The following is a 25,532-nucleotide window of genomic DNA, read 5'->3' as shown; positions in this document are numbered from 1 at the left end:
TGTGCAGTTTTATTGCAGATCTTTTTTGAAAATGCCAGATGCCTGGCTGCACCTGGCTTCCAAATGTTTGAGAACCCTATTAAGAACAAGCATGTAATTTTATACTTTTTCTAAATCAGTCAATTATTGGACAATTGATCACACTACAACAGCATGGCAGCCAGGCAGCTAGCATTTTCAGAAAAAAATATAGCAACCTCCTTTTTTTTTCTATGATAGGTGTCTATAAGATTTAAAAATGTCATCTCGATCCTCATTTTACTACTTACAGGACCACTGAAGTATAAAATATGTGATTTTCTGTAACGTGTCTATTCTTTATGCTATTATGTATATTATTATATTTTTCTTTATGTTCTATTTGGCTAATATTCAAGCTGCTGTCCATAGACAATCCCTGCAGAATAAAAGGACCTCTATCTGCTCATTCCCTCATCACATCCACTTTAGGGGCATTTAAATAATTGTTTACAAGTTGTAAGTGAGAAAATCAGAGCATGCAAACAAAAGACAACAGTCAGATCTTTGTGATATAAACAAGCACAAATAAGGATGACAAGGATGTGTTGTGATATTAGTAATTGACTGTATTTGGACATAAAGAAGCCCATGATCTAGATTGCTCCTTATATTGCAGAGGGCCCCAGCATCTGATTAATGACCTCAATTGAGCATCTGTCACACTGGAGTCAATTATTTCTCAAGTGCATCCCATTGTTGTAGGATTATGAAGCTTCATTTCGCATGTCTCTGCCTCTGCAAAGGGCTAATGATCTGTTTCCCAAACTTCAATGTTTGAGAGTCAGTAATTATGGCTCAGGAATAAAATGACAGCATGCATGTTATATGGAGGTCCATATTGTCCATGCACAAGTTTGTGTTTGTGCATGATGATATATATTGGGTTTTAGAAATAGAAATGATTATTTATGACTTCTGCATTATAATAAAGATCTTACAGAAAAGGGATGATAAGTTTGATGAGTAGTGGAGTTTGGGATGATCAGAGTCCAGCACAATGCTATGGCTGCACAGGAGATTGCTGGAAGTTTACTTATTAATGAGATTATACAGAGTGTGCTGTACTAGTAGCATCACAACAGATGGCTGAGCCCTCACATAAACGTTCCAGCAGATCCATGCTGTATACTTGCAGATTTGATATATTTCCCAGAATATAGGTCCCAGGGTGGTAATGAGCTGGTATGGGAGCTTAGGGACGCCTGCCCACCTGCCACCATCTGCTGAGCCTCAACATACACAATATAAATAGTGGACCTTAGCAGACACAACAGTGCAAACCTTGAGGTGTGCAGTCCAGTGGAAGTGCTGTGAACATTGAGAAGGATACTGCTTGTGTTCTTGGCATTGCTGATTGTGCCAGAGATCACCAGGAATATCTACACAACCCATAAAGTCTTCTTATCATGTTCTAGCGATTGACAATCCATTTTGGAGATATTTAGGGACTTCTGAAGACATGAAATCAGATGTGCCATTGTCTCCTACAGATTCCAGTGATGGGTGCCAAGGACAGTCCAAGGGATGTCTTCTGGGATGCATGCCAGGCAGAGTGGAAGGGTCAACCAAGAGGAGGCTGGCAGCCAATGCCAGGGAGAGGAGGAGGATGCAAGGGCTCAACACAGCTTTTGATAGCCTGAGAAAGGTTGTACCACAGTGGGGAGAAGACAAGAAGCTGTCCAAGTATGAGACCCTACAGATGGCTCTGAGTTATATCATGGCACTCAACAGGATCCTAACAGAGGCAGAGAGATACAGGGATGGAGGGGACTGGTCTGCTTCTCAGCAATATGAACAGCTTCAACAGGACTGTCAGGGCTACCTGGGACTGGCTTCTCCAAATGACTGTGATCACTTTATTTCACAAACTTTTTCCCACTAGAGAAGGTGGCACAAGTCACCCAGGACTCTTTCTTTCCAGAACATGTGCTCTGATGCCATACAGGACTTCCTACCAGGAAGAATAAAACATGCTGATTTATATTCAAAAAGATCAGATCAAATATTACATTTGTCTATTATAGACAGTTGGTTGAGAATATTGATTCTTATGGTTATTGTAACATTTATGTTTCCAGGATAACAATCATTGTAGTATTCTGTGCCGGGGTAGCAGGCATCTCTTTATGAATACTTCTTGCATTGTAATATTGTAACCATGTCCAGCTTGTTACTGCAGTCACACTAAGTTAGAATGTAACAAGTGTTTGTTGGTGGAGAAATGATTGCAATCTGTAGATGTATGCTCACAGAAGTGATTTATAGAAAAGAAGGAAATACAGGTGTCATTATACTTTATACTTCAGCTTCTATTACATTAAAGTAAATCTATATAGAAATACTTGTGTCAAAAATATTTATCTTACCTGTTGTGATGTCACAATCATTATTGGTAGAAATACAACTTTATTATTGACATGTGTGGACAGATTAGACCTTCATGTGTATGGTACAGAACAATATAAATATATATATATATATATATATATATATATATATATATATATATATATAGTGCATAGGACATTTACTCATAATATAGATATAACATTATTATCATTGATGTTTATTAAAACAAGAAAAATTGCAAGAACAGTCTATTTAATAAGCAGGGGATTAATAATAGATTGCATGTATCAGCAGTTAGAGTTGCTGTGGTTTTTTATGTTGGGAGGGGTTGTAGGTGAATCTAGCCATTAGTATCCAGTAAAAGTCAATCCGAAAGAGTATCTTAACCCAAGAACAATTTAATACTTTGCAGCTTATCCATTCTTAGTTGTGCTGGCTGCATTAGTTTTTTTTTTTAGTTCTTTTTTCACCTATTGATCCTGCCATGAACTCTCATTTCCAGGGTAGAGGAGCAGCAGTGTCACTGTTATGTTAGAACTACAGAAAAATGTGCTTTTTTTTAATATTATGATTGGTAGTGTAAAAGTCTTCTGTAGTTCACAAAGGTAACCTAGGCAGAATGGAGAGACTTCTTTTGAGATTTCAGTGTAGAAGTATTGTCAGGTCAGTAACTGAAGCTAGGAGCTGATTAGAATTCTGGCAGGATGAAAAGTTTTTTTTTACTTACAGAACAGAATTGTTTTTTATTTTCAATGGTATATTGATCAAACATGATTTGACATGATCGGTGCAAAGATAATATACATGGCTGATACACTGAAATGTTTTTATTACAATACTGCAAACAGCGATATCCATGCATAGCAACCAACTACAGTTTAGATTTCTACCCAATGGAAAATCTGTAAAAGCCAGTTTCTGCTATGCTGTCTTTAGTTACTTTATACTATTATTTTCTTTGCATATAATGTGTGAACAAAAGGGATTCATGTATTTTAGAAGATCTTAAAAATGGTATTGATTCCAAGAATACAAAAAGGGGTCAACTTAAACACAAAACAGGGTTTCTGACATTTCCTGGTGAATAATCAGTTACTTTCATTGTAACACATGGATCTGGAAGATTCTCCACCAGGGGATATTTTAGTGAATGTCAGATTTGCTGCTATATAAATAGTCCCCAAAAGTGTTTGTATAAGAAAAAACTTTTTTAGATAGATTTCGAAAGGTTTAGAACCCCTATTTTTTATTGCTTTCTGTGTCTTCCCTGAGGATAAAGCCTTTCCCTCCCCCAGTTGATTCTGGTGATCATTTTCACTAGGAATGAAAGTGAGAGATAATTCAAAATTAGTGAGCTGTTATAGACTAGGAATATGAGGAATGTTACACTTTTCAATGGGGATATCTGTCCAATAGAACCTTTCCTATTACCCCAGAGGAACGCCTTAAATATTTTCAGCTCTCGAGGAACCTCTGCTTAAACCGATACTTTGGGTGTCTGAAAAATGCCCCTCAATTGGAAAAATGCTCCACTTACCTTGGTGGTCTGCATGCCACCCTAAGACAGCTAAAATCATTCCTGGTGTCATGCTGTTGGCTCTGTCAAGTGGTGTTGTCTAGAAGTATGCAGAAAATGAAAAGTTCATTATCGACAGCTCAATGAACCCTTGGGCAACCTTTGGGGGAACCCTGGTTGAGAATTTGGCTGGTCCAACAGCAGAATTCCCCAAACTTTGTATTGGTTCTTCCTCACTTTTTTTTAGTTGCCAGGAAACAATAGACTTCTTCCCAACAGTTTGCACACAATAAATATATTGGAAAAGGGTTTTTATTATTGTCAATCCTAATCAGAAATAAAAGTTTCTGCTATATGTACACTTTTATTCATTAAAGCGGGAGTAACCCCAAAAAAAAAAAAAAAACGCAACCAGACGGGTCTTTTATTCACCTGTCCCTTCTGCAATTGAGTAACCTTAGCTGCTTGATCACCCTGTCCCCTCTCCCGCATGGGTGCCACCTTTCCCTCCTGAAGTTGGGTCTTTGGCCATCTTGATTGGAGTTCATTTAGTCCTAGCTGTCACAGGAGAAGCCATGATATGCCGGGTATTCTAGGCTGACAGTCATCAGGCAGGTATGTATGTTTTAATGCTGAACCTTAAGGAAATACCTGTTTGATTTCAAAATAAAACTTTAGTTCTGCTTTATTATAGCTGACTAATTATTTCAAAGTTGCTGACCATAGTATGCTGTACATAGTATGCTAGCAAAGTCAGAACTCTTTATATATATTATTTCTCCAGGTAATAGTATTAAAGCCATTGGATTACCATTACACACAGACAACTAGCATTTTCATAAAGAAATATCTCAATTGATTCTTTTAAAAGTTCAAGTTTGTTGGTAACATTTGATGATATATGCGTAGATAATAGGAAACTTAGCAAAGTAGATCAGAGAAGAAAAACACAAAAACGGATGATGAACTGAGCCTATAAATATGCAGTACATTGCAGTTTTATTTCATAATACATCTGTATTTCCATTTCATATGGACAAGCTTTCCAGGATTTAAATAGTGGGAGATGGAACGGTTAACTGAAAGCATCTACAGTGTCAGCCTCACTACAAGAACAATGTAAATATCTGTTAAATACAAATGATACACATCTTCATATTAATAGAACATCTATGGATCTTTATTCTGCCTAATAACATAAATAATTAAATAAGGTAAATACACAGCATTACCATGTTAAAACAGATCCCACTGCCAGTGACACAGCGACACAAATCTGTGTGTATTTCCGGTGGGCCCAGATTGTAGAAAAGATAAAAGCATTTCTATAGGGGTGAACAATGGTGCCGAGAAGCCCCATTTATGTTAAAGCTTTAAATACGTTCCAATTTTTTCAGGCTATTTAACATGGGCAAAAAAAAAAAAACAACTAAAACCATATTTTAAAAAAATAGAAAAATTGACTTTTGTAAACTTTCCGCCGTACTTATCTTCACAGTTTTAGTGTTACTGTAGCCAGCTTAATTTACAGCTCGTCGCTCTCTACTACGTCACGGGCCGGAGACATAAAACTCAGCGGGGTTTCTGCTGTTGGGTATGGCTGGAGAATATCCAGGCTTGGCGCAGAGAATGTTGAGTAGCGGTTTGACGGAATTCGTATCTTTTTAATTGGCTGAGGAATCTGCTGGTGCCATTGAGCTGGAAAAAGTAATAGATAACATTGTAATTATATATATTTCTGAATATAATGTTTTTTACAGTGTTCAGACATTTGGTTTATATACACTCATTATAAACATTGACATTTTAGGCTTTAGTCACATAGCAAGTGACATTGAGGCAGGTTGAAGGGTGTCAATATGTTCTATAACACATCATCATTATGTATATTACAGTTTACCATTAGCCAAAACTTCTCTTAGTTTTGGATCATATCTACATCTGTTAAGTTTTATTGCTGTGCTGTCCTCATTGTAGGAATCTCCGCTCACTTCTAGTCACATAGGAGGATGCTGGTTTTACCAACTAAAAATCCAGCCAGCAGTAATGTCTTCTCATACCACTGAACAGCTAGCAGGCACAGCCTACATGAGGGTGGCAACTCTGCTGCAACTTCAGGAGCAGTGCAGCATCATTGTCATATCACAGGAATCTGACCTAACTGGCAAGATCAACAGGTATTTATGAGGCCTTGCAGGGGGACTAAACTTTAAGTGTGTATGTATTTAAATTTAATAATGGGTGGCCATAGTTCTGTTGCTTTTGCAGCTGTCCCTGTCCCCGTCTAAGGGCATCCTTTTATATTTTCTCCTTCTAATAAACAAGAGTAAAACTCACTTATGAATAATTCACCAATGTGTGTGTGTGTTTGCCTAAACATATGTAAAAGTCTTCCAGAGGACAGTAGAATTTATAAAACATGATGATAATGATTTTGTAAGTGGTAAGCATGAATGGATGGGGTTGCACTCTCCAGTAGCAACTCCCATAGATCATAGTTTCATAACCTAATACATATCTATCATACAACTCTCTCTAGTTAAATACAATTCCCATACCACTCATCAGGGTAACATTTATCTCTTACTGTACAATGTTAGGTAACTTTGATTTTTTACTTTCTTTGGTACATTTTTACCATTTAAACATTTACCATTAAAACAAATGCCTACACTTTTTCTTACATACCCAGCTTTGAACGTCAACCTACCATAGATGTCAAGTCTAGCGGTACAGGACACAATCCCTGCTTCGTTCTTTGCTGACAATGTATACCACCCTGCGTCCTCTTTTTTGGCTGGCTGGATGAGGAGGCACACATAGCCCGTGGCATCCTGGTGCATACTGCAAAATAGACCAAAAACAGCACATATTATATCTGAAAAATAGAATATGACATACAAAGATATGGCAAATATAGAACATTAGGAGCAATGAAAATTCTTCTTCCAGACTCGAATTTGTCAGCCATTAATTTCTGTTTCACTCACAATGGTTTCCATGCACTCAAGGCTGAAACACTTTATGATAGTTGTGCATTGTTAACAACACAATCCAATTATTGCTAGAACATCCAACAGTCCAGTTGGTATATTAATGAACAGAGGAAATACACACCCTATCCTTTGTCTGTGGGCTGGAATGGTTTCATTGTCTTTCTTCCAGTAGAAAACTGGAGGAGGCATCCCAATAACTCGACTCTCCAACCTTACTGGGTGACCCTCTGGCACCCCACAGTTCTGCAGCTTCTCCAAAAATACAGGCGCTCTCTGCACTTCCTTTGCTGGAAAAATTAATAAAAAAAAGAATTTTATTTCTGAGAATCTACTCCAATATCTAATACCTTGTACCCCAAAATGTATATTGTTACACAAATAATTTTTAACATGCTGTTTTTTAGAAACATTTCATTTCACTATGCACCAACATACGTTTGTGTTGCATGTTGTTTAGTATTAAACATTCAGAACGATTCAGTAAATATGAATATCATATATTAATGATATATAATGATATATTGAGATCTGCATGCACTGAGCAAAGCATTTAGAGTAGGGAGAATGCAGTTGGACATGGTAACTTATAGGTCATATTACCCTCCCAATAATGTTTATACCAAAACACCAGATTCAGGTGTTGGTTTATAGGACATAAACAGTGTTTGGATTTACAGCAAGTAGACAGTTGGGATGGTTGGATTTGCTGGATATAGACAGTGTAAGGGTTGAATTTACAGGATGCAGACAGTGTAAAGGTTGGATTTAAAGTACGTGGACAGTGTGAGGGTTGGATTTACATGACATACACAGTGTGATGGTTGGATTTACAGGATGTAGACAATGTGAGGGTTGGATTTACAAGATGGATTTACATGACATACACAGGGTGAGGGTTGGATTTACATGACATACACAGGGTGAGGGTTGGATTTACAGGATGTAGACGATGTGAGGGTTGGATTTACAAGACATAGACATTGTGGAGGTTGCATTTACAAGACATAGACAGTGTGAGGGTTGGATTTACAGGATGTAGACAATCTGAAGTTTGGATTATTAGATTAGTTCTGAGGTACAAGAGCTTTACACAGGCACTGCCATTTTACTTTGTTTCTTTAATTTTAGTGCCATATACCAGTACAGTACTCTGAATTTTAAGCCTGAGAATAAATATCAGTAAGACACATGCTTGTCCATGCTTTCAACAGTGATTTCAAACAGGGCAAAGACACTGGCGACAATAACTAAATTTTAGACCACACATTCATTAAAATTGGACTTGCAGATATCAATGAGTTTGCTTAGCAAATGACTGACACAGTCTTGTTTACTGAAATTGAGTAAAAAATGGCATGCAATCTCACCCATCACACTCAGCTCTAAGCTGAATGAGTTTTGTCCTGTCTTATTGGTTGCAATGCAGGTATATGTTCCAGCATCAGCTTGTGAGAGAGGATCAATGAGAAGTGAGTGAATTCCATTCTCTCTGACCAACATTTTGTGAGTGGCATCTGGTGAGACGGGTCTTCCATTAAGAAGCCACATTATGTCAGGCGGTGGAAGACCACTTACCTGTCAAAATAATTCAGTTTGGAATTTCTTTTTTTATATATAATACAGAAAGAAAACCATTTAGTCAGTGTCTAGCTTTGTTACCTTGCAGTCTAATCTGCATAAACGGCCTTCATGTGCCACCATATCTCCAGGGGCTTGGAGAAAGTACGGCCTGAAACACCGCTCTTGTACTGATTCATTCTCTACTTCTGGCTGACGCGGCCGCACCCTATATGAAAGGAACGTGATCAATATGTAAAATATGCATCTAGACCCTAATAACAAGGTGAGAATTACAGTACAGAGAGTAGAATGGAGCCAATGTTATCATTTAGAGTGTCCTGAAAGAGGTTCTAACTCCCTTTCTTTGTGATGTGAATAGCATAAGGGAATCAATATGTTCAATCAATATCAATGCAAGTGTCAACCACCCAAATTGTTATAGGAACAAGATAAACCAATATTCAAGATTTTTTATGATTAGTTTGCTCCTGTCCCCCCTAAATAATCTTTGTCTTCTCTGGTGGGATCTGTAAAGCTGTTACTAGATGCCGCCTCCCCAGTTTCCTGATGCCCAGTGTTAGCCAGCCATAGTGTCTTATTGCTAGACAACTAGACATCCACTTTCTGTGGCGGTTTCTGTGGCACTTGCAACAAAGTTGTGCATCTAGAAAAGATGATCTGCCCCTCATCTGATGCACACAGGCTGTAATAGGCCCAGGGAGGAAGAAGAAATGCAGCAGCAGATCATCCAGGGCATACAGTACATACCAATATAGCAGATGGGACTAGATATGTGAATTATTTGTTTTTTTTGTGGGGTGGGTGTGTTTGGTATACACTATGACAGGTCAGATTAGGAAATGTCTACAGTGTAGAAGAACAACGGGTAGGTAGACACAACTCTATATCCAAGGAAGGCAAATAACTGATTGCTATCTGCTAGTATGAGGTTGTTGGATGCAGGTGTTTGGGGCATTTACAAATGGTCCTGCAGGCGGGAGCCTGATTGTTCTACAGATGCTCTTAAATAAACAGAAGTGGATAGGCAGCCTTGGGTCCCCTTCCTTAGTGCTGATGTCTGCAGGTAGCTTTCTTCACATTTATTTAAATTTCCCCTAATGGTTTGGCTGCTTGTTTGTAGTTACATAGGGAATATGTAAGTCCTTGTGCTGATGCACCCTGAAAATTCTATTGTGATAATTAGGCATAAAAAGAAATGATCAATGACAAGGGTATAGAATTATAACAGTACCTATGAGCCAGTACAGTAGGAATTGAGCGATTGCGTATAGGAACTGTCTGTACAAGCAAATGTCCAGAGCAGCTGATTCTTCCCTGAAAAATAAATTCAATATCAGTAAAAATATGTATTTTTTTGGTAGAACCTAATACTGTAATAGAATACTTATCAGGGTGATATTTTCGTATTTGTGAGCAGTTTTTTGCCACTGATAACATCTGTCCCAAAACCTTGTTAATAATGCATTCATGCTTAAAAATTATGTTGGATAGACTTTGTGTAACAGAAGGCTGTCAGCTTTATTTATATTTCCACAAAAAACTGTATTTTATGTAGAATACAATTTTTTCCCACCATATGCAAAAATAACCCCACATTGCTAGTTTTACTGCATGCCAAGCTTACATTATTGTCACCAAATTCTATTTACATTTTGTATTTGTCTGAATCTGGCATTACAACTACACCCTCTAGTGGAAAAAATGCGGTAATGCATTGAGATTTGTGAATATTTAAAGGTGCAGTAGCTCATATTACTAAAAATAAAAAAAATAATACATTTTAATTGCTGAACATAATAAATAATCAATAAAACCATAGCTGTGTCTGTGATCGTTTTCATTACCTAGTACTATGACAAGTTAAGCTGTAGGAGTGGCTAAACACAACTTCATTTCTTTTTCTCTTTCAACTCTTACTTGTATACAACAAGGGTAGTAATCCCATAAACTGAATCAAACTTTATATATATATTAGCATTATATGTATAGTATCATATTTAGTATTTGTATTTAAAATAAATATTGCATTTGTATACATAATCAGATCATTTTAAAGGAGCTTGTCTCAGAAATAGTAAAATAAATGTATATAACTTTTAAATTGCACAGAATGGTTTTCAGTTACCTGGGGATTTGCAGCCATTATTGTATAGTTTCCGTCATCGTCATTATTGGCATATTCTATATGCAAAGAACAGGTTCCATCTGCTTCTCTCCTCATTTTACAGTGTTCATTTTTCTTTGAAATCTGCTTTCCATCTTTAAACCAGTATACCTAAACAGTCAAATTAACAAAAACATAACAGCTTTAAGCTATTTCATTTATTTGCAGTGTAGGTAACCTGAGAATAAATCCGATACTGTATTATTCAGTTCAGTACATTATGGGGGCAAAGGATGAAGTGATATTATGGTCAACCCACACAAAGCTGATGTCAGTTTTAGTAGATGATAGATATTTGAAACAATTGTCAGTTTCCTATATTTCAGGGGAACTAGGCTCCGGTAACAGCTCTGCAAAACAAACTTGGTGGGAACACTCAACACTCCAGGATCTATGGCAGGGTCTTTCTGTTGTCTGCAGTAGAGAAGGGCGGCTGTATGTCACTCCCCAGAGTCGTTCACTTTTTATTAACATTTTTTATTTTATTTTATTAACCAATTTTTAAGTACAATAACAAAGCCAAACAAGGGGGAGGGAAGGAGATATTCTTTGGTCCAACAATGTCCTTGTAGAATAAGTTCAAATGAGATAAGGTAATAGTAGCACATAGTCCCAAATACAAAGCCAAGTCCCTATAGTTAGGGCAAAGTTACAAAGTTACATAGTAGGTTAGGTTGAAAAAAGACAAAAGTCCATCAAGTTCAACCACTAGGGAAATAAACATATCCCAGATATATAACCAAATAGACATAGTTGGTCCAGAGGAAGGCAAAAAAACCCTGGTACAATTTGCTTCAACAGAGGAAAAAAAATCCTTCCTGATTCCATGAGGCAATCGGATGTTCCCTAGATCACCTGTCACTGTTATTTTTACTTTAAAGCTTTAATACCCAGTTTTATTCTGTGCTTAATGAAAAACATCCATTTATCCATTTAGTTTAGTTGTCCTTCTCTGCACTTTCTCCAATTCAACAATGTCCTTTTTGTGAACTGGTGCCCGAAACTGGACTGCATATTCCAGATGTGGTCTGACCAATGTTTTGTATAGGGGCAGGATTATGTCTCCATCTCTGCAGTCTATTGCTCTTATAATACAAGAAAGTAATTTACTAGTTTTAGATATTGCAGCTTGGCTTTGCATGCTGTTATTAGGTCTATGATCTACCAGAACCCCCAGATCCTTTTCCATTTCTGACGCTCCCAAGACATTGCCCCCAGACAGTATGAAGCATGCATGTTGTTAGTCCGCAAGTGCATAACTTTACATTTATCTATATTAAATGTCATTTGCCACTTGGCTGCCCAATCAAACAGTACATCCAGGTCTGCTTGTACATTATACACATCCTGTAAGGACTTTATTACATAGTTTGGTGTCATCTGCAAACACAGAAATGGTACTTTTAATCCCAAAATCTATATAGTTTATAAAGATGTTAAACAGTAAAGGTCCTAAAACTGAACCCTGGGGTACACCACTAATAACCTTAAACCATTCAGATTAGAAATCATTAATTACAACTCTCTGGATGTATTCTTTAAGCCAGTTCTCTATCCATTTACAGATTGACTTTTTCAAACTGTTTGACCATAACTTGCATATTAAATGTCTGTGGGGTACAGTGACAAATGTGTTAGCAAAGTCCAAGTACACTATATCAACTGCTACTCCACTGTCTACCTGTTTACTTACTTCCTCATAAAAAGAGAGTAATTTTGTTTAACAACTTCTGTCTTTCTTGAAGCCATGCTGACTATCACTTAAAATATTATTTTCTAGCAGAATACACACATGAGATTGAAAGGTAACAGTTACAATGCTGTATGGTCAACAGAAACACAGTATCGAACGTAATATATAGCAGAAACTTATAGGTACAATGAGACACGATTTACCGGCCCAACAGTGCTTTATAATCTGCGGATTCCCGGAAGGCCAGATCCTGCTTTTTATGTTATTTATAAAATAATATGGGTTTATGAATAATAATATATTAATATGATAAGTAATATATATATATATATAAATCACTTTTGAACACACAAAGTTTAAGTTATGCTACCCATTTCACTTACTTTAGGTATCGGTATTCCAACAACTTTACATGTGAATGTGACCGATGCACCTTCTACAACACGAAAGTGTTTCAGCCTGCGATCAAAGATAGGTGCAATACATTTTCCTGTAGGGATCTCATCATGCTCCACTTCATCATCTGATTCATCCACTGGGGTGCGTTCCAAGCGAAACTCTATCTCATTCATTAGCCTCTGCTCAAAACTGGATATTTTATATTCCTGAAAATATAAAAATTTAACAGCACTCAGTTTCGCTAAAGCCTTGTACCTCTTTTTATATTATACAGCTAAATGTTCAATAAAAACTATACATTTCAAAACCAGACAGGTGTTTGTTTCCTACATCAAGGAAATTAAAGTGAAACTATGTCCATAGGGTTTTATATCTGGGATATGTTTATTTACCTAGGGATTGAACTTGATGGACTTATGTCTTTTTCAACCTGCCTTACTATGTAACCTCTTATGTGAAAATTACCCCAATAAGACTGTGGGGACTTGCATGGATGACCTCTCCTTTTAATGCTACTAGTCTGGTTGTTTTACTGACTTGAAAGTTTCCAAAATCAGTGACCTAAAAAGTAGCTAACTACATATACCCTCTTTTTCCATAGACCTTCCTTATAAACATATTTGTTCTGGTTCGCTGGCTCAAAAAACATGAGACCTAAGCTGTCAGAACTGCAAAGCAAATAGTATAGTTAATGCTTTTTAGCAATGGCTATATTGTTTTTTTTTAATAGAATAGAAGTTGAACCTGCCATGAAGTTTCTTGTACAGGCATTATTAAGTAAAAAAGCACTGTCCCTGTCTCCTAATTGTGTTCTTGAATTGTCACGATGCCATATAGACCTCTGATTCAAGCTACAAGTATATGTTGACATACAGACCTATGGGCATTTTCCACTGTTGCCACTACCAAGAAGCCATTCCAAAGCAGCTGACAATAGATGATGCATGTAGACATCTGAAATGTTGGGTCAGAATAGGTGTATGAAGTACATTTTATTGTTTATTTTATTTACCTGTTGTCGTAGTGGTGCTTCTTCTCTAAAGGAGAGTTTATTTTCTAACTCCCGTACCACTAAATCTTTATTTTCACGAATTTGATCTTGCGGTGTGAACCTTACAATATTTACATTTTTCCTTAGTGTTGTCTGAAGAGGTCTGAAAAAGAAATTGTTTTTTTACTAATACAGAATAGATTTTTAGTTGGAAGTATTGGTAAATGTCAGATACAACGATGTGCCTATGGATATTACATAGACATCATCATTTGATCATCTTTAGGTTTTGGCTGAATCTGTATTAATTTTTTTTTTAGAGTGGGGGAAAGAAGAGCAGAGGGTTTATACATAACACTATCATGGTTTATGATGAAATACAATAATATTAAACATGAAGCCTTGTGAGAAAGAAATAAAAGGCTAAGTCTTGAGTTTTAAGGATTATCTAAGTATTCAAACAATTGGTAATGTTAACATCAGAATTGATATTTTAAAGCAGCGTTTCCCAAACTGGGCTTCATACCCTAGTATTTCTCCAGAGGTTGTAGGGGTTCTTTCAGCAATGAGCAATTTGTAACTCTAAGGTCAGTTCAAGTGACACCAATGATCTTTTAGGCTCTTTGTAAAGGTTCCCACTGGCCAGCAATATAAAAGCATTCGTCCCAATGACCACCATACTAATATACTGTGAGCTGTGGATACAGTAATTACAGAAGAGGTTTCCTAAAGACCTGAAATTTATTTTAAGAGCCCCCGCAATGTTAAGAATAGTTGAGAAACACTGTATTAAAGGTAAAGAGATTGTTTGCCTTTGCAAAGTGAATGTTTACTGAGCTTAGTGAATATGATAAAGCTGTGTTCATTTGTATAAATTAATCATATTTTGTTTCTTCCCTTGCATACAGGGATTTAAAAGGAAACACAAGACATAGTAAACAGCTTTTTCTCCTTTAGTAAATCAGGCCCAATGACTTATGACATGTGTGGTGTTAATGAAAGATCCTTTCTTATCTAATATTTTTGGCTAGCCTTGCTGCATACAGTTCATGCAATCTCTTTGTGCTGGACTGGGGCTAAAAACAGCCACATCATATAAATTATAGCTGAATTCCAATTCCAAGTGCTAAATGCTTTCTAAGAATAGAAAGGAGGGCTTACAAAGGAGAGAAGGTGGAAAACAAAAATGCATGAATAACATCTATCTCTCTTCACTCTCATCTTTTTATTACATTTTATCTTTAATGATAACATTACCAGCTGCAAATATAAATTTTAAAATAAAATGTAAAATTTTAAAAAATGAAACAGCTAAAAATAACAATTATTGTGTCCCATGGGACTCCAAATTAATCTATGTCATAGACAAATTTGATTACTTACGCAGAATAGCTCTTTGGCAGGCCCATTGAATTTGTGGGAGCCGGTGTTGAAGGTAGTGAAGGAAGAACAGAACTAAGAAAGGCGACAGGATTTTGAATGCGTGGAGGAGAGACAGGGGTTGGTAATACAGTTTGTGCTTGGAAATTGTTCTTGCTAGGCAATGTAGAAAGCGATGAAGATACCACTGAATCTGGAGGACCGAATGGTGCTTGTCCAGCAGAGGACAAAAGTGGTACAAACTCAGGGTAACTGCTGGTGGTATTCTGAGTGCCAACTGTCCATGGCCTGGTCTGTAAAACTGTGTTGGCTGGAGGTGCTGGGTATGCATTTACTGGATCTGTTTTCACCAAATTCTGCTGAGGACGAGCATACATATAAGGTGACACAGAATTTTGGCCAGCTGAATTCAGTGGGGGATCTCTTTCTGGGGAATTTGGAGATGGAGGTTGAAACTGCTGCTCATTTATTACTTGATTATGCAGCTGTTGTAATTTCATTGGATCTCTGCAAAAAAACAAAAAAACACACAATAATTGAAATTATTTTGTTAGCAAACTATTACAAGGGTACCATGCATGAGAAAACCCAGATTTGTTTTTTTAATCTAGGACAGTACTGAATTATTAGACCCACTATCTAGGGTTGTGTCCAATATCTGATTTCAAAATGTTATTTGTTGGATCATAATTGCCATCTTTTTCTCCACTGGCTGTGGTTCCTGACCTAGGGAAGCCAACTTATTTTGTCATATTAGCAACTAATTTCTTACTGACACCTATTGGCAGTTGGAGTAGACTCCAACTAAGTGTCTCTCAACTTTTTTAATATAGGGGAACCCTTGAAAAAATGTTCAGGTCTCCAGGGAAGACTATACCCACAGCTCACAGTAGCTTGCTGGCCATTGGGAAGATTGTCACCCTTACAGATAACCAAAAAAATCATTGTGTTAGGTGAACTGACCTGAGAGTGACAAACCGCTAATTGCTCAAAGAACCCCTAGCATTTTGTGGAGGAACCCTAGGGTTCTTTGAAACCCCGGTTCAGAAACACTGCTCTAATTGCTTACACTTGAAACAAAACTGGAAAAATTGGGTAATTTGAAACTTTTGTCTGCTTGTACATGTGTTTTATAAAATGTCAGGCATTTGATTTTATCTTCACCTGAACACAATAGGTAACATTTATGGGGAGAGTCTGGAAAGAGTAACAAAACAACCATAGGATCTGGATGAGATAGTCATTTGCTATGTCCAAAATAGGCAGTATGGGGATTGATATCACATGTTGTCAGTTTATTTGAAACCCTGTTTATTATGTATATTACATACAAGTACTATTAGATACTTTCTATAATATTTCTCCAGCTATCTCTTCTCACTTCACTGGTATGCTATGCAGAAACTGACTGCATAATCCAACAATATACCAAAAAAATTCAGAATAAAATCAACATTACATAGGCGGTGCATGCAACACAAAATAACTTACAGTTTAGGCTTAGCAAATACTGGTGGTGGCTCCTTTAAAGCAAATGCTGCGTTTGATTGACCATTAAACATATCCTGATTATTTGACCCATAGTTCTTTGCAGTAATAAAACCATCATCAGATGAACTTTCACTTCCTTTGTCATCTTCAGGCAGCTTGAAATGAACTCTTAAACCAATTTTGGAACTTGGTCTTGGTTCATTGTGGTTCACTAGAACTCCCTCCAACTTGGGTTTTAGAGGTGGTTCAACCACCGGTGGTGGTGGAGGTGGAGGTGGCGGAGTTGCTGGCAACGGTTCCCGTCTAAAAGCATCAATGTTGATTGTGCTTATGGTTATGGGAGGTTTGTTAGTAGTTTCATTGGAACCTACAACAAGGATGCATTATCAGAAATTCATGCAGCATATCATAGAAGATCAAGATATCATGGAAGATCAAGATACATTTAAAATGGATAGTATATTCATTAACCTTTTGTCCTACCAGCTCTGTGCTATAAAGGATATATAGCACACAGATTAGTGTTAACAACTGTATGTAAATTGGAAGAAAAACATTTGAAAATGAATATTCTCTTTGTATATTTGTAAATCATCCCCACTGTGAGAATACAAGAAAAATACATATATAAAATAGGAACCTGCTTTTTATATTATTAGATCCGATTACATATATCTTTCCTGTTTTAGAAAGGCAATGCAATACATTGGAGTAGAGATCAAACAATAATGAATGTTATGAAAGCTGTATACACAAGAATGTTGTTATAATTACAGGGAAATGCTGGAAATCCTAGAAGAGGGGCTGTACAGCAGATGGTTCTACAATCAGGAATAGTGACTGATATATGAGGAGCATGCCAGCCAAGTGTAGAAGACAAACATTATAATGAATTATGCATTTGGTTACAGTTAGCGGGCAGTATGACACAGCAATAGATCAAAGTAAATCCATACAATTTTACATAGTGCCAATCTTTAATTTTGTCAAAATTACTTTTGATAATGAACGGATATTGGAGGATTGAATTTTCAGCTGTGCAATCTCACTCAAGCAAAGGAAATCCAAGAGAGTATATTGTCATGTGTACAGACATGAAAGCTCATTTGGAAAATAACATTCCATTTTTCATATCGGATATTTATCAATAACCAACATTTATCTGAAAACCAAATGCAAAAATGTAATATATTGCTGGCTACCAGTCCTTACATGTGGTGGATGCATAACATTTTTGTTCAAGCTAATTCTGTGCACACTTTTTTAAAAATGTTTAAAAATGTTTTCTAAAATGACTAAATTCAGGGTTCTGCAAGGATCAGGGAGCGGACCAGTACTGGGTCATGGGATGTCGAACCGACCCACGACTGCTTTGTTGGCTGCAGGAGTCTTCATTATAACAGTAAAGATCTGTGTGCTTTCTACTGCCATTTTGTTTAGCCAAATATATATACTGGCCTGCGTGATTGGCTGAACAAAATGACAAGAGAAAAGGACACAGATTCTTCCTATTAAAGGTGACAGCGAAGACTACTAACAAGGAAGGTGGTGTCCCAGTTGTCTTGAAACCCCCACTTCCCTTGCACCATTCCATTTTCATGCAAGAACATTTTTTTATGGACCCTCATCCCCTCCATGAAACCATTTCATGGTGCAAAAAAAGTTGGGTAATTACTGGATAAACTTGCTGCAAAGTATCTATACAGGAAGACATGCTTGTAACCCAGCCTGGACTTCAGACATGTCTTCCTCAGAAAATCATAGTACTCAGAACACAAACGTTTCTAATGTAAATAATAAACCCAGTTATAAATACCACATTTACCTTTCACTGTCAATTGGGCAGTGCTTGAAGTGGTTCCGTATTTGTTGCTTGCTGTACATGTAAACATGCCTGAATCTTCAGAGAAGACTTCTGCAATGACTAAAGTGCATATCTCTTCTGTGGAAGGAAACATAATCAGTTCTGCATCTCTCACAGTTTCTACATTTGATGTATTAGTAAATGAATAGCAAATGATACACAAGCAGTGTTTTCATTTCATGCATGCTTTGTGACAATACTACATACACAAGTTTATCTGTAAGCCTTCTTTTATAGCATGTGAAATACTAAGAAATATATAGGGTAATAGTAATGAGGGCAGAAAGGGAAAAATATAAGTTGGCTTAATTAAGAATTTTACAGACCTGGCACTCCGAATAGTAAAAAACATATCCCATCCCGGGCATTTCAGATAATAGATTCAATACGAAAGCGCAGTAAGCAGGCCAATATAAAAAGGTCCATGCCGATCTTATTTCATTATCGGAATACTGCTAGAGAAAAAGGCTTAGTAGGCTTAGCAGATACTAATCCTAATAAGCCTACTTTTCCCTCCAGCAATCTCCCCACAGTCATTTCCACTATGGATATATCTGGGCTTTATTAAGGCTTGTATCAACAGGCTTGTGTTTGTTTCAAGCAGGTTGTGCTTTTCCATACTAAGAGGTAAGGGAATGCAAAACACACTTGAAACAGTCAAACGCAGCAGGTCATTTGCACAGTAGATATGCACATCCAAGAACTCAAGAGCAGAGATCTTAAGGCCCACACAAACGTCAGATAGATTTAAGATTACTGTTGCTGGAAATGAATTTTCGTGATAATTTCCAGTGACAGATGAACATATGAGCAATGTACACAGTGCTTTTCTATAGAGAGGGGAGGGCACGTGAGTCACACCCCACTGTGCTAGCATGTATATAGCGGAAGTTTATGATCTGCCATTTAATAATCCACCAGTTAGGATTGATGAATGGTGTCAGGGAATCGCATGGCAGCACAACTGTTTGTCTTAGGCAACAATAATCTGAGATGTGTATGAAGATTTATTAATAAGTTTACTGAGAAGTCACCTAACTCTTCAATATCTACCAAAATACATAAAAGCAGTTTTGGGCAGAGTGATCATATGTTCATATTATCCAGCCTTATCCATGTTCCGTGTCATGGAGACCTATTCTACATGTATGTATCCAGTTATCACACAAAGGAACATCACTGAGGTAGAGGTTTTTATACAATAAAAAAGTTGGCAAGAGGAACACTTTATACAAAAAAATGGGTTGCAAGGGTATCCAGCCAGCCACCAACCAAGCATCAACAATGTTGTAAGTTGAACATTCTCTGAGTATTTCTACAGAAACATAAAGTATTGCAAGAAGTTCAAACTATTACCTGGTTCTGCCATAGATCGAGGTTCTAGAAAGAGACAAAAAAGAAAAACAAATAGGCTTAGTCTTATCCTGTTTTCTAATGTAATTTTCTTGAACAATAACTTACAACAGTGCTGCTTATATAAATATTGGTAAAACGTCTCCACCATTAAAGACAAAAAAGCAAGTCTGGTTTTAAGTTTAGTTTTAATTAATAATACATTATTTAGAATCTAGGGCTACCAAAAAATGTTTGCTTGAAGACAATAAAGACCGTATTTAATAAATCAGTTCATATTCTTTGTCTAACAAACTGGATAAAGATTCACTGGCTTGCAATCAGCATTCCAATTTTTCCTCGGGATGCTCCATAGTCCTTAGGGTCAGGGCTCTGTATGGACCAGTCGAGTTCCACACCATGTCAAGCCATGACTTTAAGAAGCACGTTTTATGAACCTGAACTCAAAACTTGGGGGGAGTGTCTACCTAATTGTAGCCATATAATGTATGTCTGTGGATATATTATCTTACCATTATTTGAAAGTAGATATGAAGTAGTGGTCAAAGTGCACTGCTTTGTATAAGTGCATAAACTTGTTTATCAATGGTTTAAACTCTAAATGGCTTCCATCATTCTTCACTCTGAAAATGAGAAAACAGGTACATCCTGGGTAGCCCAGAATGAATTCTGAGAACTGCCTGTGAAGGACATGGACATCTGCAGGAGCCATTTATTATCCTTGGCACATGTCCAGTAAAGAAATAATATAATTTTCTTTTCGTGGCACCATCACTGGTAAGAACTGGAATTTCTACTAGTTCCATGCATCTACCTTTATCAGTAACTGTGTATTTGTAAATATGTTGTGGTTTTACTGTTTTGCCTTTCGGTTTTATTTTCTGCCTTTCCAGGTACATCTACCTTGTTCTTTTCAATAAAGTTTGAAAATCTGTTCACACAGTCTGGATTATTGGAAAATAGGGGCATTTAGCTGTCTATACAGCCATTTATAATGAGGCCAGAACACCACATCAATCACTTACAAACCAGGTTGTTACAAATCAATGTAATCATGTAAGCTGCTACATTAATATATGCAACATGTTCATAAGGTTTAAAGTTCAACAATAAGATTCTCAGCCTAAATGTAATTGATTTTTAGAAAAGGAGAATTCAATACAGCAAATATAAAAAAAACAATTGTTTTGCTGAGAATGGTACAAAAAAAGTAATTCAGTAGACATACTTTTCTGCAGAATTCGAAAGTCTGGAGAATCTTCAATCAGAGTTCCTTCTCTGTACCATTCCACCTTGGGAGAAGGAGATCCCTTGACTCTGCTTTCGAACACAACTAACTGGCCCTCAGAGGCCATTATGTCCTGCAATGTCTGTTAAATAGAACAGATGAAACAAGCAAGGAATAAAGGTCAATATATACGGTCCCAAAATATTCTCAACAAACATACAGTAAAAACTAGGAGGCTAGAACACAATATTCACTGATCTTCCCTCCAGCGATGTCATTTGCAGCAGCAAAGAGAAGTAGGAAAAAGTAGCAGCTATCCCTGCTTCTTTTTAGCTGTGCAGCCTGATGTATTTTATCGGCATCCCCAGCACACACTAAGAGGCTGTGCACAGCTGGAGGGGATTTTAGGAGCAAATTAGCCCTTACCCAGTCCTGGACTGCTATTGGCTCCTGGGACTTTATAGCCTCTCTGCTCCCAGTCACCACTGGCTGTTGTAGAGTTTACCTGGGCTAATCCGTGCTGGAGAGTTCTTGTCTGATTTACAAGATGGCAAGGTTAGCCTGTTTCTGTCCCTGTGAGTTGATGCTGCCTGGACCGACGTTTTGCCCTTGTGTACTTCATCTGGTGGATTGATTATCTGTGTATGACCCGTGCTCTGTATTCTGGACTTGGCTCTGTTGGAGTCTTGGTAATGCTTTATCTGTGGGCTCCTGGTCCTCTGCCAGCCCTTCCCCAGACACCATCCCTTGCGCACTAAGTCATGGGGCTACCATGTGCTGGGAAATGCAACCAGTCTCCTGAGGCTGAGCGGGGGCTTGCTATAGGTGAAGAGTGTGGCGTTAGATTGGGGGACTGGTGTCTGATGAGTACTGTTGCTGGACCAGGGTCTTACAAGTACAATCTCAAAATAAAGAAAACAACCCACTTTGGAATAAAATATTAGATGATAAAGACTTTTGTGTCTGGAAGTTTAGGATTAAATACAACATTATTTTAACAGAAAACAGGTGAATGGTTTGCACCCATCATGATAAATGCTCTCATGAGTAGTGGGATGAAATGCTTTCTGGGTATATAGAGATTATCGACACTCAATTTTAAATCTACAAAAATCAACACCTACACTTAGCAGACAACATGGCTAACTTCTGGTCTGTAATTGTCCATTTTGCTTGTTATTCATGGCTCGTTAATAAATCTCCAGTTTGTAAGCCTGCAAGGGTAGGGACCTCCGTTTTCCTTTTTAGTCACTCACTCTCAATCATTTTTTTTTTTTTTTGCTATCCATATTGGTTTTTGTTAGGAATGTAGCTGCATTGCTTGATGTTATTTCATACTTTGCTTTATAATGTGTATATTTCTTCCCCTGCAATATAGGACCTTTCTATTGTGAATGAATGTACTGTTAGTCACTTGATTATTGATTTGTTCCTGTTACTGCTGTGTTCCTTGTGTAATATATTTACCTATAACATATTTTTCATTACAGCAAATAATCATATTTACCTTGGTAAAAACAGGGGCAGCCATTATTGGTCTTCCATCCAGTCCTTGTAGGTATGTATTTGAGCTCTGTGAAATAATAATTTAAAAGAAAGACAAATCAACAATAAAAATGTTGTGTCTCCCAAAAAATATCTTTTTTTTAGTTTAGGTATATGGAAGGGTTCAAAGCCTTTCAGATATTTATTGCTGTCTGTATTCCAGCTGGATGGTTATGAAGATTATGATCACCAAGATAAAAAGAGAAAGTGAATCCCTCATAATCTGCAGGACAGAATATCCAATATACTCAATGAGAAGCAAAGGGCAAAATAGGTTTCAACCATTCGCTACCCTATCCTAGATAATAGGAAGTTGGTTGTAGATAGACTTTAATGTGTTAGTGGTCTATGCACATACAGAATTGCACCACATTCCTGAAAAGGACTATGTCTAAAGCACAGCTCGGAGTCTCTCAGTTTGCGTCTTAACATGAGATAAGAATTTCTAGACATGGGAGCATTCCCATTTAAAATTATATGAGAATATAAAAGAATATTCAGATCTTTTGTATAGAAGGTTTTTCAGTGGAAATGCATGACCTGTATGTACCCAAGTAAAATTAGACCATTCACAATCCCACCCCGTTCTTCCTACTGGTTATTTAATTGACCGGTGGTAGAAACAAATTGGGAGGCGTAAGAGATAAAAGGGGTGTGGTAAGGCTAAAGTTTAAAAGAAAAGTTGAGATTTGTATGTAGTTTTAATTTTCTTTATGTCTAGATTTACACTTTGTTTTGACATGTTGCAGTCCCACAAAATTATGTCTGCTAATGTATCTAATTCAAAATATAACATATTCTTCTAATTAATTATTAAATGTGAACATAGTACATATAAATTACCGGCTGCATTACTGTTGGTTGTACATTTTGTACAACTGTGATAGGAACCGTTATTTCGTGGCGAACAGCTTCCTTTGGTATCTCTGGAGTAACTGATGACAGATGTTCAGCTTGTGACCTTCATAATAACACAGCAAAGTCAGTGACTGGTGTTCTTTCACCGGAGTATTTGGATACAAAAGTAGTTAACAAAAGGAAAAGCATACAACAAATAATAAGAAAAAATTTGTAATGTTAGAAGTCATTTGTAATGTTAGAAGTCAAAGCCCACCAACAATTTAGAAAGGAGACAAGATAGCTTCATTCTCTTATACGTATCGCTTTAAAATAAACACAGAGCTGGATCTGTACTTGAAAAAGGCTAATCATCATTAAAAATACATATGGTAATAGCTGTATATAAATATAGGTTTATATACCCACTTATGAGTAAATGAAACTATACATACACAAAACTTTGGTTTTATATTTAAGTTGTATGTAGAATTTGTATTTTACCTAGCTTACTTGCTTGCAAATATGAAAATATATTGAGAGAGAGCACTGGACGTAATAAAACCACAAATCCAATATATGTGATAGGTAGTACAGTTAATGTACATCTCCTCCCACCTGTTGGAAATGTCAGAGCTAGCCACTGGTTGGTTCTTGGTGACCTGGATAACCTGTGTGTTTAAAGTTGTCTTGGATCCATTGAATGAGTGGACTCAATCCAAGGAATCAGTGCTTATGATATTTATGAGTGCTCAAAATCAAACATGAGGTTTCATTCTAGGACTGCTGGCTGGTAAGATCACACTCTGGAGATGCTAACTGGGAGTGATATAATTCTGGAGATGCTGATTGAGCAAGATCTTTTTCTGAAACTTCTTTTTTTAGAAGTCCTGTTCTGTTGCTGCAAACCTGAGAACGTTTTCATTCCATGGAGATGCTATGGTAAAAAATTGAGTAATCTTCTCTCCTTATATTGTACATTTATCTTCTGTCTAAACCACACCTAATATCCCAATTATTACTATCTCATACTGTATGGGAAGAAAATGTCTTTGTGTTACAGAAATACCAGTCTCATATGAAACATGTACTAATGAAATATAAAGGCAACCACCGCCATGCTATCCTTTTTTAAAATGTTCTAGTTGTCATGATGATCCAATGGCCTCAAAAATATTCTGCTGCAGTTGGGGTTTAGGGGTGCATTGCTGCAAATATAAAGTGCAGGCAGTTAGAAGTGTGAATACCTGCAGCAGTCTCTCAGACTTTGCTGTCATGGTCATACATTTTGGCACTTCCTAATAATTCCAAAACATGCCCGTATCTTACTGCCTGCTGCTCATTTGTACTGATCAGTAAAGCTTACCATAAAATTATTGGGCAAATAGGAATGTGGAGACAGGGCTTAACAATACCCAAACATGTTGGAGCTACATCAGAAAATGCTGGGAAGTATGTCCACCTCTAGGTATCTGTCCTTTATGCCTTCCCTTCCTACTAGTGATAGAGTCTTACCTGGAACAAGTAGGTAGATTATGAATTCTGCCTTCACTCCTCACTTGTCTGCTTTTTTTAGGTCAGTGTTTCAAGGTATTGAACTCAGAGACAGATAGGCAACTAGCATTTTTTAGATAAAGCAAATTATGGTAGACTCCACATTTCTCTAGACATGTTTTGTTTATAAAAAGGGGGAATATATTAGGAATAACAGAACACCACATACGTACTGATCCATGTCAGTCTTGCCCGAGTCACTTTCAGAATCAGAGGATGATGCTCCTAAACAGTAAAGAAGAACTGTGTCACATTTTTATACAATAAACGAAGGTAAACATTAACCTGCTGTGAAAGATGGACACCTTGCAAAATTTTCTGGACGCATCTTTTGTAAATTCCATATCTTGTGGTTAAGCAATGTGTTAGGCCAATTTCAAGCAACCCTAATATAATGCCAATGCTTGACCCCCCTGGACCCCTGTCATATGTTGCTGTTCCATTTGTTGGCCCCTATATCAGAAGACAAATATAGAAGACAAAAGGTCAAAATCATCAGACTTACCTAAATACTAAAAACTTGTTTCAGGTCAGTGCCTTTAGGTATTGAAGATGAATTCCCCGAGCTAC

The 25,532-nt window shown here is 37.0% G+C and overlaps 2 protein-coding genes across 7 annotated transcripts in view; one reads left to right on the top strand and one right to left on the bottom strand.

Moving 5' to 3' along the window:
• The first annotated feature begins 1,480 nt into the window (after positions 1-1,480).
• Positions 1,481-1,903, top strand: ATOH7 (atonal bHLH transcription factor 7). The gene has a single exon (XM_072424902.1). It carries the CDS (start codon positions 1,481-1,483, stop codon positions 1,901-1,903), a length of 423 nt encoding a protein of 140 aa, XP_072281003.1.
• A 2,951-nt stretch (positions 1,904-4,854) lies between these two features.
• Positions 4,855-25,532, bottom strand: part of MYPN (myopalladin) — an 86,762-nt gene continuing 66,084 nt past the window's right edge. For all 6 annotated transcript variants that reach the window (XM_072423143.1, XM_072423147.1, XM_072423146.1 and 3 more), the window contains 17 exons: positions 25,136-25,187; positions 23,415-23,532; positions 22,534-22,599; positions 21,027-21,168; positions 19,802-19,825; positions 18,407-18,523; positions 16,582-16,948; positions 15,094-15,597; positions 13,732-13,873; positions 12,704-12,925; positions 10,589-10,738; positions 9,695-9,777; positions 8,542-8,668; positions 8,250-8,457; positions 7,004-7,169; positions 6,597-6,730; positions 4,855-5,584 (listed from right to left, as the gene is read on the bottom strand). In XM_072423143.1, the coding sequence (XP_072279244.1) occupies positions 5,412-5,584; positions 6,597-6,730; positions 7,004-7,169; positions 8,250-8,457; positions 8,542-8,668; positions 9,695-9,777; positions 10,589-10,738; positions 12,704-12,925; positions 13,732-13,873; positions 15,094-15,597; positions 16,582-16,948; positions 18,407-18,523; positions 19,802-19,825; positions 21,027-21,168; positions 22,534-22,599; positions 23,415-23,532; positions 25,136-25,187 (2,795 nt within the window). In that variant the 3' untranslated portion in view covers positions 4,855-5,411. The remainder of the gene's footprint in view (positions 5,585-6,596; positions 6,731-7,003; positions 7,170-8,249; positions 8,458-8,541; positions 8,669-9,694; positions 9,778-10,588; positions 10,739-12,703; positions 12,926-13,731; positions 13,874-15,093; positions 15,598-16,581; positions 16,949-18,406; positions 18,524-19,801; positions 19,826-21,026; positions 21,169-22,533; positions 22,600-23,414; positions 23,533-25,135; positions 25,188-25,532) is intronic.

This window comes from Pyxicephalus adspersus, chromosome 10 (assembly GCF_032062135.1).
Source record: "Pyxicephalus adspersus chromosome 10, UCB_Pads_2.0, whole genome shotgun sequence".
NCBI lineage: Eukaryota > Metazoa > Chordata > Amphibia > Anura > Pyxicephalidae > Pyxicephalus > Pyxicephalus adspersus.
Note: the sequence above shows the minus strand (reverse complement) of the source record. Positions and strands in the feature narration are given on the sequence as shown.

Coding starts and splice junctions, on each gene's coding strand:
- ATOH7 (XM_072424902.1), top strand. CDS start 1,481: ATGAAATCAGATGTGCCATTGTCTCCTACAGATTCCAGTGATGGGTGC.